Source organism: Pinus tabuliformis, chromosome 9, assembly GCF_031772625.1.
Source record: "Pinus tabuliformis cultivar Carrire ecotype Pingquan chromosome 9, CPIR1, whole genome shotgun sequence".
Classification (NCBI taxonomy): Eukaryota; Viridiplantae; Streptophyta; class Pinopsida; order Pinales; family Pinaceae; genus Pinus; species Pinus tabuliformis.
The window spans coordinates 1,051,759,666-1,051,774,677 of NC_142307.1; the positions used below are offsets into that span (position 1 = coordinate 1,051,759,666).

The 15,012-nt window shown below is 40.8% G+C and overlaps 1 protein-coding gene across 3 annotated transcripts in view; it reads right to left on the reverse strand.

The window, feature by feature from the left end:
* Nucleotides 1–15,012, reverse strand: part of LOC149152303 (kinesin-like protein KIN-UB) — a 515,820-nt gene that overhangs the window by 74,784 nt on the left and 426,024 nt on the right. For all 3 annotated transcript variants that reach the window (XM_089446071.1, XM_089446070.1, XM_089446069.1), the window contains exons 18-19: nt 7,833–7,976; nt 7,311–7,439 (exon numbers count right to left, since the gene is read on the reverse strand). In XM_089446071.1, coding sequence (XP_089302197.1) covers nt 7,311–7,439; nt 7,833–7,976 — 273 coding nt within the window. The remainder of the gene's footprint in view (nt 1–7,310; nt 7,440–7,832; nt 7,977–15,012) is intronic.

Below are 15,012 nucleotides of genomic sequence, written 5' to 3' on the forward strand. Positions count from 1 at the left end.
GAAATAGAAAAACACAACTGCCACTCCTTTTTAATTATGGGTGATCCAATCCAAACTCCCTCTTGTCAAGAACCTGTCAGAGCTCCCTCTTTAGCTAGGGACTCTTCTATACATCAGCAACTTCTTCTTCATGGGTCCTTCAACTGCTTGATCAACTTCTCTCCTTGATGTCATGAAATTTAGTTGAGCTTCTTCCTTGTAGTGCACTATGCAACAACCATAGATCACTTTCCTCCTTAGTTCGTCATGTCATTCCTTTCTTCATGGAAAGAGGCCTTCTTCATATATGGAATCTTCGTTATATGACTACTTCTTTCTCATCATGCTTCTTCCATTCATCACATGAATGCTAATTGTACTTGTATTTACAACTCTTGTTCGAGTAGCCCTGCATTATCCAGATATTATTCAAGAAATCCAAACATCATATTACATCAAATCATACCTTACGAGATGGCTCTTCATCATGACATCTTTCTGTAGGTATCAACATCCTGTATACATGTTGACACATCTCCCAAAGATATACATTGTCAAGGGTCTTCCTTTTTTCCATCAGAGTCTTCATATCTTTCCAGAATATTTTCTAGTGAAGTCTTCTTGATCTTTTCGATGTTGATTTCCTTCATCAGGGTTGCATATCTCACAATCTCTTCCTTCCTCACACATTCCATTCCTAGTAACTTTCAATCAGAGTTTCTTCATTGTAGTCAACCACCTCATACTTCATATGAGGACATATTATGTTAATTTCATCTAGTGTGACTTATGCCTTCCTGTGTCCTTTCAGAGGAGGAGATCCTTTCTCTTGATCATGCTTCTTAAGATAGAAGCAATGATCCATGTTACCTGCAACTATATGACATGACAATATAATATTAAACACAAGCATACATACCTTATTTTACTTTCAGGTCATCGAGGCTTCTTCCACCAACTTCCTTGATTTAAAATATCTCCAATCTCTTGATCAACTTCATGTCATCACACCATCATCTCATGGATTCCATAAGTTGGAGTTTTTGTTGAAACACTTGCTTCCTCTCTAGATTAGTGAACCCTACAATGAGGATTCCATCAGAGAATTTTGAGGATCTTGTATATCCCCAACTAGCAGATGTTTCCTATTTGACTTGATGTATGATGTGCCTTGTCCTAGATGACTTGTTCCTTCAATGTTCATTGAGGTTCCCAAGAGCTATATCCTTCATGTTTTGTCTGTCATAGATTTTTTCCTTCATGATTCCATGGTGATGTCACGAGCTCTTGTTTCTAATGCTTCCATGATGCCACGATGCATCTTATCATCATTGTCATATCTTATAATAAAAGCTTATGATAGGACCCTTTTGTGAGGGATACTAACCCAATCATAGTTCGGATATGTTACTCCCTCTTTCCTTGGCCCTTTTCTTTAGCTTCCTCCATCTATCCGGTGATATGAGCTTCCATAATTTTTAGCTATACCTATTTTGCCTTGTTTGAGGACCAAACTTCCCTTTCCTTCCTGCACATGATTTAGTCCTTTACCCTTTAATACTCTTACCATCAACTTGTCTTTCTCTATTTATCATAGGGACCATAAGTTGTCGAATGAGGTAACCTTCTTATCCCATGGATATTTGTTACCTTGATTATCTGTTAGTGCATTATAGATCAATGATGGTTATCTTCCTTCCTAGATCTTGTAGATGAGACCTTATGAAGATATCCTACATCCTTAGATACCCTTTACTTTTATGTAGATCAGATTTCATGTGATCTTCTTCATTGCACCTTCAAAGACTAAGTTTATCATATACATCTTTGTGATGTCTCCTTTCTTGCTACATAGGGATGAGAGAACCTTAAGAGTTTCCTCCCATGAATTTAAAGGAGACCTTTTTCCTTGGTATGTTTACTTGACTTCTCTTATCTGTGAGGATTATGAAAATCCTCCTTGTTCCATGCAAGGACCTTTGATGACCCATCCAACCTATAGATCTCCTTGCAATCATGAAGTCATTTAACCAAACTTGATTATAAAATGAAAGATACTTACTTGGCAAGTGAAGATGAACTCTTCCACTTGATTACTTTGATGATGGTTGAAGCAGATGCATTGATGCTTCCTCTGAATGAGATCCTTGATGTAATGGTATGAGGCTTGCCTTCTTGCCTTCAAGTTACTTCGACTTATACATCTGATTCTTGTGATTAACAAATTGTTGATGAACTTGAGATGGCACTGTCTTGTTATCACATAAGTGGATCATGGAACCTTGTAGTATGTAGCATTGTGTAGAACCATAGAGTCTTGATGTTGCTTGCCATGATGATCATCTTGAGACCCATCAACGAACACCTTCATTCTATATTGAGATTACTGTGGTATGACATATACTAAGACTGTGAAAATTGTTGCCATGAACTTCATTCTTTGACTAAGTTCTGAGTACTTGTGATCTAACATCGAAACTTCATTCTTTGACTAAGATTATTTAATCCTATTGTGGCACTGAGATCTCAATAGCATAGCACCGAGACTATGGGTAGGATAGACTGTTGAAGTTTGTCTCCTTGATTATATAGACAAAATCCTTTGTTGTTATAGACTGTTGTTGTAGACTAATCCTTTAATCTTGACAAATCTCTTGCTTTGATGCCCTTCCTAAAGACTGATCCTTGTATGTCTCTTTTGTTGCCCTTCCTTTGACTTCATCACCTTAGCTCTGAGATTTGTGGGTTTTCCTCTCAAGTGGAGAGGTTTTGCCCCTGACTTGCAGCCTACATCCTACGTTCTTGTGTACTATTGATCTTCATGTTTTTTTGTAGTTGTTTGATAGTAAGAAAAATATAAATGATAATAATGAGAGAAGAAGCTAATAATCAAGAAAAAGTAAAAATACATCACAAGCAGTTATCAAGTATAAGATAAATCATCCTAAGTATAGCCCTATCGATTTCTCAATGCTTCCTTGAGCTGCAAGCCCCTTAGGGCCTCTAACCCTTCTCGGCAGTCCTTTTAGGCTTTGTCGTGCCCTTATTGGGCCTCTCTTACCCTTGTCACAGGCCATTTGGCTTCTTTTCCTTAGGCCGCAAGCCTATCTCCACTTATCGTGGCCTTGAAAGGCCTTCTATCCCTCTCGACAACCTTTTTTGGGCTCTCTTTTGCTTAGCCACAACCTCTTTAGGCCTTGAAGCCCTAGCCGTGACCCTAATCTACCCTCTTTCTCTTCATCGTTTGCCCATTTTGCCCTTCTCTAACCCTCATTCAGTCATTGAGTGGGTTTGTGTTGGTTTATGGTCTCTGACATCTTGTTTTGCAACGATTTTTCGAAGCTAACTTTGTGTTTGCAAGAAGGCATTCTCATTAGAAGCCTAGTCACTCATCTACAAGGCCATTGGCCAACTTGGTTTGCCTCTCTATCCCTCATTCCCAACACTATTGCATCTACAATTATGAAGCATATTGTTGATAGTGGTACCTTTTGTTGATTTTGGGTAGCGAAAGAAATGATCTAGCTTTGAAATTTTGTGGAAGGGCTAGAATACATGAGATCTCCCAGACCCAGAAATTGTTTGGAGAAATTCCACTCAAACGATGAGTTATTAAAATAATTAATATTTTTAATGGGGTTCCTAAGTCTAAACTTAGGAAAATAAAACTATTAATGAGTATTAATAAAGATATGGGTGAGAAGCTTCTAAGGGGTGAGGATCAAGTTTGTTTTAATCTTAGCCATTGATTAGGGACTTAATCTCGACCGTTGATTCATCAAAAGGAAAAGTATAAGAGAAGACTTGAGAGTCATTTGGAGATACACAGGGAAAATATTCAGTAACCCGAGGGAAATCGATTCTCAAGGAGAAGAAGTTTGATTACGGAGGGAGAATTGCAAGGTGAAGGAAAAGAAGGGCATTAGCATCAGTCAGAGACTGGCAAGGAGGTGACGTAGAGCATCCTAGAGACAACATAGAGGGAAGAGGGAAGATTAGAGAGACAACATAGCTAGAGACACGGGGCTCACGCAAAAGTGACGCAAAGAAGGATAGAGGGTCTCCGGGGTGTCAGAACTTCCCCAGGTAGAAAAGGAAAATTGTCTTAGGTGTTTCTCTCATAAGTGTCTATATATGGTACTTGTTACCCACCATTTTGTGGGTAATATCGCTAGGAGATTTTTTTTTTCTCCAAGATGGTCCTCAGCCAGCATCCCCTTGAAGCCATCAGCTAGCTCATTGTGCCATTTCTCTGCAACCTGAGCCAGCCATGTGGTCCCTCGCCCATCTACCATGATCATATGTTTGAAGGTGGGCCTCCTAAATTTAAAGGTATGCCTTGTCATTTTGAGATTGATTTTTGTAGTTTGCTTATCATGGACACCTCTGGGCATGGATTCATGGGGGAATTCGGCAGAAAGAATAGGCTAGGTTTTTGCTTCTATCCCCTTAACCCCTTTTAGGAATTAACCTTGGATTTTAGTCCCGTGGGATCTCTTTTACTGACCATTTGGTTTCAGGGATGTTATTTCACAAGAAACCCTGATTCTGGTTGCGTGGTCTCGCTCCCTTATTCGTTTATATTACCCTTTCTCCACTCATTATTATCCCATCCATAATTTTTCCCTCCTAGGCCCACATTCCTCCATTGGGTCCACATAGGGCTAGCCTGCCCCTTCCCTTTGCCCACACCTTGGGTCATGGCCTGGAATGAAGCCCGAAGGTTGATGTAGCTGAAAAGAAATTTAAAAGCATATATGGCCACATTCAACAAGAAAAGTACCACAAAATGCAAAAGATGGCCAGGAAAAAAATATTTTAGCATGTGGGCAAAAGCCAATACATGAGCTCTAGCCCATTATCATGGCCATCACCCTGGTTCCTACAGGTTCTATGAGCCTTCTTAATCATATAGGAATCCATGATTGTCCCAACCCCTGGTGGGCAATGAACTGCCCCACCTTAAAAGGGGGATATTCACTGCTATATCTTATACGTCATGCTCTTACCCCTTTGATCCCCAAGCAATTAATCAAAGAAAATCATCAAAAGGCAAAGGGAATATAAAGAAGGGTGGAAAAATCAAGGTTGGGGCACCTAATGTACCACGATTTCTCCCTCCTCCATATTATAAACCCAAGTGTGGGTTTTCCTCTTATTAGCTACCCTTGTACCCTAGCATGTGACTAAGGGTTGCCCCTTCTCATCCCCTACTTCATTCACCTATATGTCACATGCCACCACCTTTTGAAGGATGTACCTTAACTATATTATCCTGTTTAGAGGTAGAAACCACCTAATAGGGTGCTTGGTTAACCCATTCGGAGTTTAGGAGACATTGGCACATCTCGAAGCCCATTATGGAAGGGCAAGCCATTATGAAGTTTCCACCTGTGGTCCATGATTAGGTAAGCTCATTTACTTGATTTCTCTAATGACTTGCTATACTGGAAGGGTAGGGGACACATTGGATCCTATGCAAGATTGTGTATGGTTTCCATTTGGGGTTTGATCTCCCCATACGAGGTCCTAATCCTTTAGAGGGCTACATTGGCACACGTAGGGTGAGAGTTGAGAGCCATGGGCCTCCACAACAGCAGATTACACTCCATGGATCCCCACTACCATTCAAAGGTTGCTTGTCATTCACCTATTGGATGAGGAGGCTGCACTTCATCCAGCATGCCCAACCGGACCCAGATCTACACCATAGACTTGGCAGATGATCCAAGGCTTCCATGATGATGTGGCTTCACCTGCACCATCATCCTAGTCCTTGAGGGCGACCTACAGACATCTTCGATTTGTTTGGAGACCCATGCGGACAATTGTGTGCCCCCATATGTCATTTGGAGCACCACAGGTTATCACAAGGGGCCACCACCTTGTTCACTACTTTAGAGGATCCTCTTCATTATGGCACCCATGGACCTCATTAGGCCTCGTAGACAACACTGCAGACTTGGTTTCAGCCTCAAAGACGCAATTTCTAAATAGATGAACGAATGCCCAAAATCAGTGCCCCTTGCTCTATTTATCAAAAAACCTCCAAATGCCCATGCGGGCATAGCTCGACTTTCCCCACCAACTTCGCTCCAATGGGAGCGTATTCCACATGTGAACTGTAATTCTCCATGGGGTGGCCCCCATGATCCACTAGAGTCGCAATATTTCCCTTCCTTCCTAATGTTTGGGCCCCCACTTAATCCCAAAATTCATGTGGGACTTTTGAACCCACATCGCCTAAGTGCAAACATGAAATAAGACAAAATTGGGCAAGATTGATATTTCCCTTAGTAATATTGCTAACTGGGAATATCACATAAATGGATCGAAAACACTTCCCCATGGGTCTTTTTCTTGCCTTAAATGTTGATGATGTTGCTCAAATAAATTTAGTTAATAAATCTGTGGCAATCCTATAGTCCCAACCCTTATATTTTCAAGGCCTAATTCAATCTATATTTTCAGCTCGCTAATGAGTCTACCTAGCTCTACTTGACTGTTAGTAGTATTTTCAAAACTCCTGCAAGATGCTACCTTGATTACACCTGACCGATCTATAAATTCCCTTGACAATTTGCTTTAGTACATTCCCTTTGAATACCCCACCAAAGTTTAACTTTTATATCATATGCTTAGGTGTTCCCCATTGCCCAATTCTAACCAAAGCTTTCTTGGGGATCAAAGACGTTCCCTTTAGAGAGAAAATTGATATTAAACACTTCTATCCTCTGCCATAACATGTCGAGAGACGATCCTCATCTAAAGCCATTTTGGAAGGAAATGAAAAATTTGGCCACAAATACTCTTAATTTTTTCAAAACAAACAGTATTATTTTTCTCATTATGCAGTTTGACAACAGAATACCAATGCTTTTGCCAAGAAAAAGGAAAAAAGTAACAATGTTGTAAAATAGTTAACTCTAGAAATGACATTGCAAACTATACAAGTTTTACTAATTCACATTACACCGTATTAAAAAATTATACTTATTCCAGATTACAACTTGTCTATGACAACCAAATAACCTAAAGAACATCAGTGTAAACTGAGCATGGAATAAGAGTATCGATTAATTGAAAAGATAAATAATTATCTGTTGCATAAATTTGACCTGAAGAAAATGACAAACCAACCAAAAAATTGTTGGATTCAATGCTCAAGAATTACAAATAATAAGGAAAGCAATAAAAAATAACTTCAGAAAACAAATTTTTGCTGGACTCTTACAATTGCAGTAATACTCAATCTTTTAAATATTTATACCAAATAAATTCATTCGAACTGAATCTCACTTTAAGACTAAGAAAGACTTCTATAAGTTTACCATGTTGAGCCAGATGACAAAGAGCAAGCTCAATATGGCGCTTAATTGGAGTTGCTTCACTATTCGAATTCGCAACAATCCAAGGCAATGCTCCATCATCAATGAGAAGTGAACGCCGTTTTCTATGTCCTGTATGAGCACATATAAAATTCAGCTAAGGATTGTAAATAAAAGAAAATAAGACGTTAGAATGCATAAACATTGAGATGGCCCAGATGTTGTGCATGGACCACTCAAATTTTCACATCAATTTTACATTAAAGATAAAAAACGAGAGATAATTTTGTATATAACCTAGGAATGATGATAATCTCTCTCTCTCTCTCTATATATATATCGATATATATATATATATATATATATATATATATATATATATATATAATCTTTTTTTCAGCCAAGATAATACATAGAATGACAATGCCTACAAATAATAGATCAGAATATTATCAAATCTAAGGTATTCTTGCATAACAACCAGTTCTATGAAAGACAAGTTTCAAAGATAAATTAGACTCTAACCTTCTGTAGCTCCACGAGATTCACACTTTGCAAAGTTTGCAACTCCTCTAGCCACTTGTCCCAAGACATCTGAATGGCAAGATTTAACCATTCCCAAAAGAGCTTTTATTCCACCTTCATCCCTTAATCTCATTTGCAGCTTATCTGAAATAAATAAAAGGTATTGGTCTTCTCTTATTCCAATAAAATGGAGGAAACTTATTGCACCTTAAATATATGTAAAGATCTAAACATAGAAAGGATTAAAAGATGACTAAAATTCTTCAAACATTTATCATCTAACATCCATATAAATTGTAAAATATTTTTCAATCAATTAGTGAAGAACATTTCTCAACCAAACAAAACTGATATTGCCACCAAATAAAACCTTGTAATGTCCCCATTTTTGGTTTCCTCTATAGTACAGCCAGGATGGATTTCCAAGGTGTGTGATGGTCAGGTCATGGGAGCAAAATTACATCATCAGGGGTCCCTGTGATGTTCCCAATTTTTGTGCATGGAAAAATCCCTCACCTGGAAAATTTACAAATTATTGGATAATATTACAAAGGGGAAAATATAAATTTTGTGAGAGAAGGGAGAAATTATTATTTTAATGGGATGGTGGCAAAATAATATTTAATTGCAGAAGTAAGGAAAAAGGGAAATTATTATTTTATTGGAGAATGGCAGAAAATTAATATTTCATTGAGGAGGCAAATTGTTATTTCACTCAAAATGGCAGCATAAGTCTCCTAGTGGAAAATTGGCCCCACCAATAAAATAACAGGGAAAAGGAGGATCTAGAAGCTAGAGGGAGACTCCATGGAAAATTATAAAAGGAGAAGGAACTCAATGGAAATTCTATTCTTTTCTATCTATTTCATTGACAATTGAAGGAGCTCAAGCGAGTTCAAAAGTTTCAAGCGAAACTGAAGCTAATTTCGGTGGACTTCGAGTGCCACCCTAGTTAGCTATTTGAGGAAGATTATGTCAGATTTTCCATTGGTGCTCATGTTGTAGAAATTATGGTGTATATTTGCAACTGCTCATGAAATTTTAATCAAAATCACAAGGCACAAACCTATTCTACTGCTCTGCGAAAATTATTTCACAATCTATAAGAAAAATATCAGACATGCAATAAGAAATAACACACATGCAACAAGTATTTATCCCTGGGAAAACAAACTGCTAAAAACCCCAATGCCTACTTGCATTAAATCAAAAGAATAGAGATGTATTACAATTTCTTTGCTCAACTGAGCACACCCTGCAAGTCCATAACCTATCTCTCCACTCACTGAGAAGCTCCGACCCAAATTTAGTCAATTTTTACCTCTGCTTGAGCTCCTATTTCCTTGCGCAATTCCTGAGGAAATAGGCCCTTATTAATTAGGAATTTCCTCCAAAATGCTTGTGCAATTCCTCAGGGTTGATCATCCAACCTCATGCAACACGTGTACACTCAACTAATTTATAACTGTTGGTTAACTGCCTTGGAAACTCCATCACAACTGGGAAATCGTATTCTTTGTACGCATGAGCTAATTATTCGCTGATTGATCAGTTACCTAAATGATCTCTGAGTTAGACTGATGTCCCACTGCTTAATTGACCACCAACTAGTTCTATTAACAATTAGAACTAGTTTAATTGATTACAACTAAAATTAACTCAACCTAGGCTCCTAAAATTTAGGAATCACTACATACAATTGAACTTCATGCCCTTAACTCGAAATAATTGAGCTCAACGACAATTTCTTAGGAACCAATACAAGCTGTCATGTCCCTTCTCAAACACATTTGTAACAAGGCGCTGCTACACAATTTTGCCCAATTTTAGCTAAGGAAGAGAACCCATCATTTTCGACTTAGGGTATTAGGAGGCAATTCGACTTAATTTGGTTGCTAGTGGAATGTGGAGGCCACCCACATGGGAATTCGAATTTTCCCATTCGAATAGCTTGGAGGGAAAGTTGAATAAGTGGATGGAGGGGCCTACATGAGGCAATGGAGACCCAAGGAGTTATAAGGAGGGAGCAGCTCTCATTTTGGGATTCATTCATACATCTTGCAAAAGAAATCACTTGATTGTTCATTATGTTGTTTAGCTATGTCAACTGGCTGTTTAGCCACGAATCTCTCAAGCGGGAGATTCAACCTCTACTTCGGGGGACCATCTGTGCTCGCCCTAGAGAGGCAATTCTACAAGGATTTCAAGAGTTCTACAGCAGTGAATTAGCACCACCAACCAGTGCAGAGCAGGGAGTGCATATTTCTGGGTAGCCAAAGAATACGCAGAGGGAGATAGAGGCTAGCAAAGATCAGATTGTTTACCAGAGAGTTAGAGATCTGAGATAGCAGCAATAGACCAACATTCTTGCTGAGTTTTACAGCCAACAGAGCCAACATCCCAACAGTTCGAATTGCTGGGCTAGGGGACAGCGCAGAGGCCACTCAACAATTTTTCGTGGAGCTTAGGAGTAGGCGTCTTTCGCCAAGAGCTCACCCAGGAAGTCAGGGATTGGATAGCAAGGATCAGCGCAACACTTTGGGGGCATTTCCAGGAGGATTTACTGGCAGTTTCCAACAGGCCGACTTTTGTAGTTGCAGCTGAGGTTGGGCTCCAAGGGGGTCGAATTCCAGAATTCTAAACCAGCCAAAATCCTTTTTGGGTTTTTCTAGGTTTCTGACAAGGATCCCAAATATAAAGTTTCATAATTTTTGAGCAGCGAAGGTGGTGTTTTAAGACGTATCTTTGCAGTAGACAGTGAAGAATTGTTGGGGATTGAAGAGTGCCTTTGGGGGTCGATTTTGGGAAGTCCAAATCGGGCCAAACCATTTCTGGGTTTTTGTGGGTTTTGGCCAAGGATTTTGTGGCTGAAGTTTCATCATTTTCTGAGCACCAGAGGAGGAGTTTCTTGCAGTCCCTTTCCAGGCAACAATGAAGTTTTCTAGGCAGCGCAGAGCATTATAGTCATTCCCAGCATTTGAGATCATTGTATTATCACCTGGGTTTTGTCATGCTTGCCATTGAGGCAAGCCCAGTTGCATTCCTCCATACTATTGTACTTGCTCCATTGATTAATAAAATGGCTCAGCTGGTTCTTAATTCGAGAACTTTTATGAGCATCTATTGATTGTTTAAAATTTTGGTGTTGTAAATCATTTTTGCTTTGCATATCACTATTTATTTAAGTTTGGAACATTACAGTGGTACTAGAGCATGATCTTGGGCCAGCTGTGGGAAATTAGCCAAAAGATCATGGAAGCTTTGGGTATGAGTGCACAGTGACGAGTGAAACTAGAGACAAACCCATGGCTAAAGGGAAATCCAGTGTGCAGAAATTTTGGGGTAGAATTCATTGGTACGATGATAGGTTGGCCTAGTTGAGGAGGGTGATAGACCAAACCCATCCTCACCATTACAACAAAGACGTTAGAGGTGAGCAGGTTGTGGGGGTGCAACCATCTACATCGTGTGGGGAAAGTCGACTAGATCAAGGCACTAGATCTCCTGAAAAGGAGCAAACAAGACAAAGACGGTTAGAGGGTGAGACTAGGGGGCGCTTTTGCTGGTGGAGACCTCACTTTAGATATCAGGTGCTTGAGGAGGAGGTTGAGCATGATGCTGAGAGCCCACGGGATGGTGAGGAGCACATTCATATACTCGGTGTGGCGCAGGAGCCACCTTTATTCGAGACCTCTTTGATAACCCCAGTTGGCACCCTGGTGGAGAGGATAGAGCCTACTCGCATAGAGCCATTTGTTGAGGGGGTGCCATCCCTGGACGAGATGCCAACAGTTGCTGAGGTATCTGGAGTCGTGACCAAGTTTACAGGTGATAGATGCCCACGACAGTTCCATCAATTATAGGCCGACCTTCTAGCATTAAAAAGGAAGGCCACATTAGTGCGAGAGGCGATTCTACAACAGAACGAGGAGCTAGAGGGCATGAGAATGGTTTGTGCCAAGTCCACAGCGAAATTGACTCACATTGGGGAGTAATTGGATTCCCTCCTGGTGCAGCTAGAGTGCACATTAGAGCGTGAGAGCATCCCTCTTCGGGCATACATCAATAAGGTTAGCAACACTATTAGGTTACCTTGGCCCATTGGACAGAGGGAGAAAGAGCTACCTAGTCAGATTGTATGTATTGACCAGGATAGCGAGATGAGACGACCTGAGTTGCACAGGATTAAACACCTCTATGCTAGGGTTGTTCTATGTGCAAGAGTTCGTGCATTCGATCCCTCCCTTGGGGTTGGGTGGTGAGAGATTCTAAGTTGGTACCTGGTGGAGTGGACTATGGAGATGGTAGTGGACTTAGGTGGAGCTCAGCAAGAGTTTTGAGGCACTGGGGATGCTAGAAGCCCCGACTAGCACTGGAATCTGGGAGGGACTACTTATCATTTCCCATGTATGTCGGTTGACTACAACCGGGATGGTGCAGTTGACCTAGCAGTGGAGCATGCACATTCATCTCGATCAACACAAGTAGCTTACCAGTTTATGGACAAACTCTTTTGGTTTCTTGGTATGGCATTCGTACATGGGATCATTGGGTGATCAGCATACTCTGGCAGAAGTTTGTCGGAGGAGGTGGCATTGGCAAGACACCAAACAGTGCCTTGCATGGAGCTAGGGGCTCTTCAATTTTGTGCGGGGCACAGAGGACCTAAAGGAGCAGAGCAGTGGTGGCATCACTATTGAGACATAAGGAGAGTCACTTCTTGGATCCCTCAAGGGGGATTTGGAGGGAAGATCCATTATTCGGCAGGAATAATGATGTGATGGTGGAGGTGATGATACTAATCGGGTGTGGCCTAGCACGTAGAGACATAGCTCTAGGCCATCATATCCAAGGATGTGTGGGAGCATCTAGCGTTGAGCAGTGGTCTACAGGTGGGCATGGAAATGCATGGTGGTGTTCTATAGTGTGTTGGGTTGTGTTGCGGAGTGGGAATGCCTCACATTACAATGAATACATGTGGGGAGTGACATAGGATGCCAAGGGTATCCAACAGTGTACAAGGGTAGGCCGCGGTGTACAATGGCATGTCTAGGAGTACTGGGATGATCGGTGGTATGCAGAGGCGTATGGTGCTGCACAACGAGGTCTTGGAGTGTTGCCTCCAGCGACACCCATGGACAGAGATACCGGGCGTACCTTTGGGTGTAGTTCACCTAGGATTGATGGGGACACAGATGAGCGATACTTGATGGTATTCGCGGGGACTCACACTCCTGACCCTCTTCTATGTCACTTACGGAAACGAGCGATCTAGTTGTTGTTCTTTGACACTTTAGGCATGAGAAGCAGGGGACAGGGAGCTCACCCAAGATATTTGGATGACACTTGGTGCGATAGAGGAGAGACTACTCAGTGGGGGCATCGAGTCGGTGCCCGAGTTGACAACCATAGGTCGAGGGATGACGTGATCACCCACAGGGATGGCATATCATTCATCATTGATCCCATGCCTAGGGAGCTGGTCACAGGGGAAACATGTTTCACTCTTTCCACAGGGCATATCTGGACCATGCATGAGCAGAGGATACTGTGTACGGCTGAGATAGTTGTCCAGTATGTATCCGAGTTCCCGACATTGTATCGACACATTCTCCAGGGGGCGGGTAGCCGAACCAGTGGCGATGGTTGGCAGGAGCAGGATGGATCCGCATACACTAAGTCGATTGCACATATTAGATACCCATCTATTGGTTGCATTCAGGGGGTAGCTATTTGGCACACGTGGTTTCTAGTGGTCATCAGTACTACACAGTGGCAGGGGCTAGATAGTTTAGCATGCCTCTTATTAGTTCATGATGTATGGAGCCTATATATGGGTGGCATGCAAGGACTATGAAGTGTAAAACTTCCGGATAAACAGAAATATATATAGAAATATTTTATTAATAAATGAATAGATAGATGATGTCTTTTACAATGGGGTTTCCTGGCTTAAATACTGCCATGGGCACCCTTTGGGGAAAGGACATGATCTTATAATCGTGCCCTTTTGTCTAATTAATCCTAAAACTAAATAATAAATCTAAAATTAAAGACTAACTAATTTTTTACATAACATTGCCTTCCTCTCGAAAAAATGCTTTGTCCTCAAAGCATATGTAACGACGGATGTTGTTGAAGAATGATTCATTCTCCCCGAAAGCGTCTTCTTCGGGTAAGTCCTTCCACTTGATCAGATATTCTAAGATGATCAAGGTCGCACACTTTAAAAGGTCTTGGATTAATCTCTCAAGTTCCATTTTTGGTGATGTGGATATCGGTATGGCTTGATGTTGACAGGGTCTGACCCTGCCTTGACTTCTATTGTATGCTCAATTTCCCTATTAGGTGGCATCTTCATAGGTAGGTCTTGAAATACTTTTTCATGCTTCCGAATCAAATCTTGTATCTCTGGTGACTCTTCTCTGGTTGTATTTGCAGCTAACATCTCTAATTGGTGACATTGTACTACATAAGCAGTTGCTCCATTTCGACTCAGCTTCATCATCTGGGATGATGATGTAACTTGATTTTCTGGTGCTTGGAATCCGTGTAGCTTGTACTTCTAACCTCCCCATTTGAATTTTATAAATTGTACTTGATGGTTGGCGGCATAAGTACCTAAAGTTCGTAGCCATTGGATACCTAAGACTACATCTACTCCTCCTAACGATACTGTGAAAAACGGAGACTCTAAACTGAAGTCTTGAATCTGCAATTTAACCTTATGGCATTTTCCCACCTTTTCAATCTTTTTACCATTAGCTATCATCACTTTCATGTTTGGTAAGGGAAATGAAAATATATTGAGTCTCTTTGCCATGGTTGTATCTAAAAAATTGTGTGTGCTTCCAGAGTCGATGAGAACCACTACGTTGTTCTTTTTTATGTGTCCTTTTAACTTTAAGGTCTGAGGTTGTGATATACCTGTCATGGCTGATAATGACACTTGCGGAATACTTCCATCATCTAATTCTGGTGAGAATTTTGCGGCGTCTTCTGTGTCTTCTATGTCATAATCTTCACTGTTCGAATCATTGGTTGCTTCACAATTATATAGGTTCTTTGGTTCTTTTCCTTTAACACATCTATGTTTGGGGTCCCACTTCTCACCACAGCGTTTACATTTACCCTCTTTTATCCTTTGCATTTCCACATTAAATTTTTCATCTTCACGACG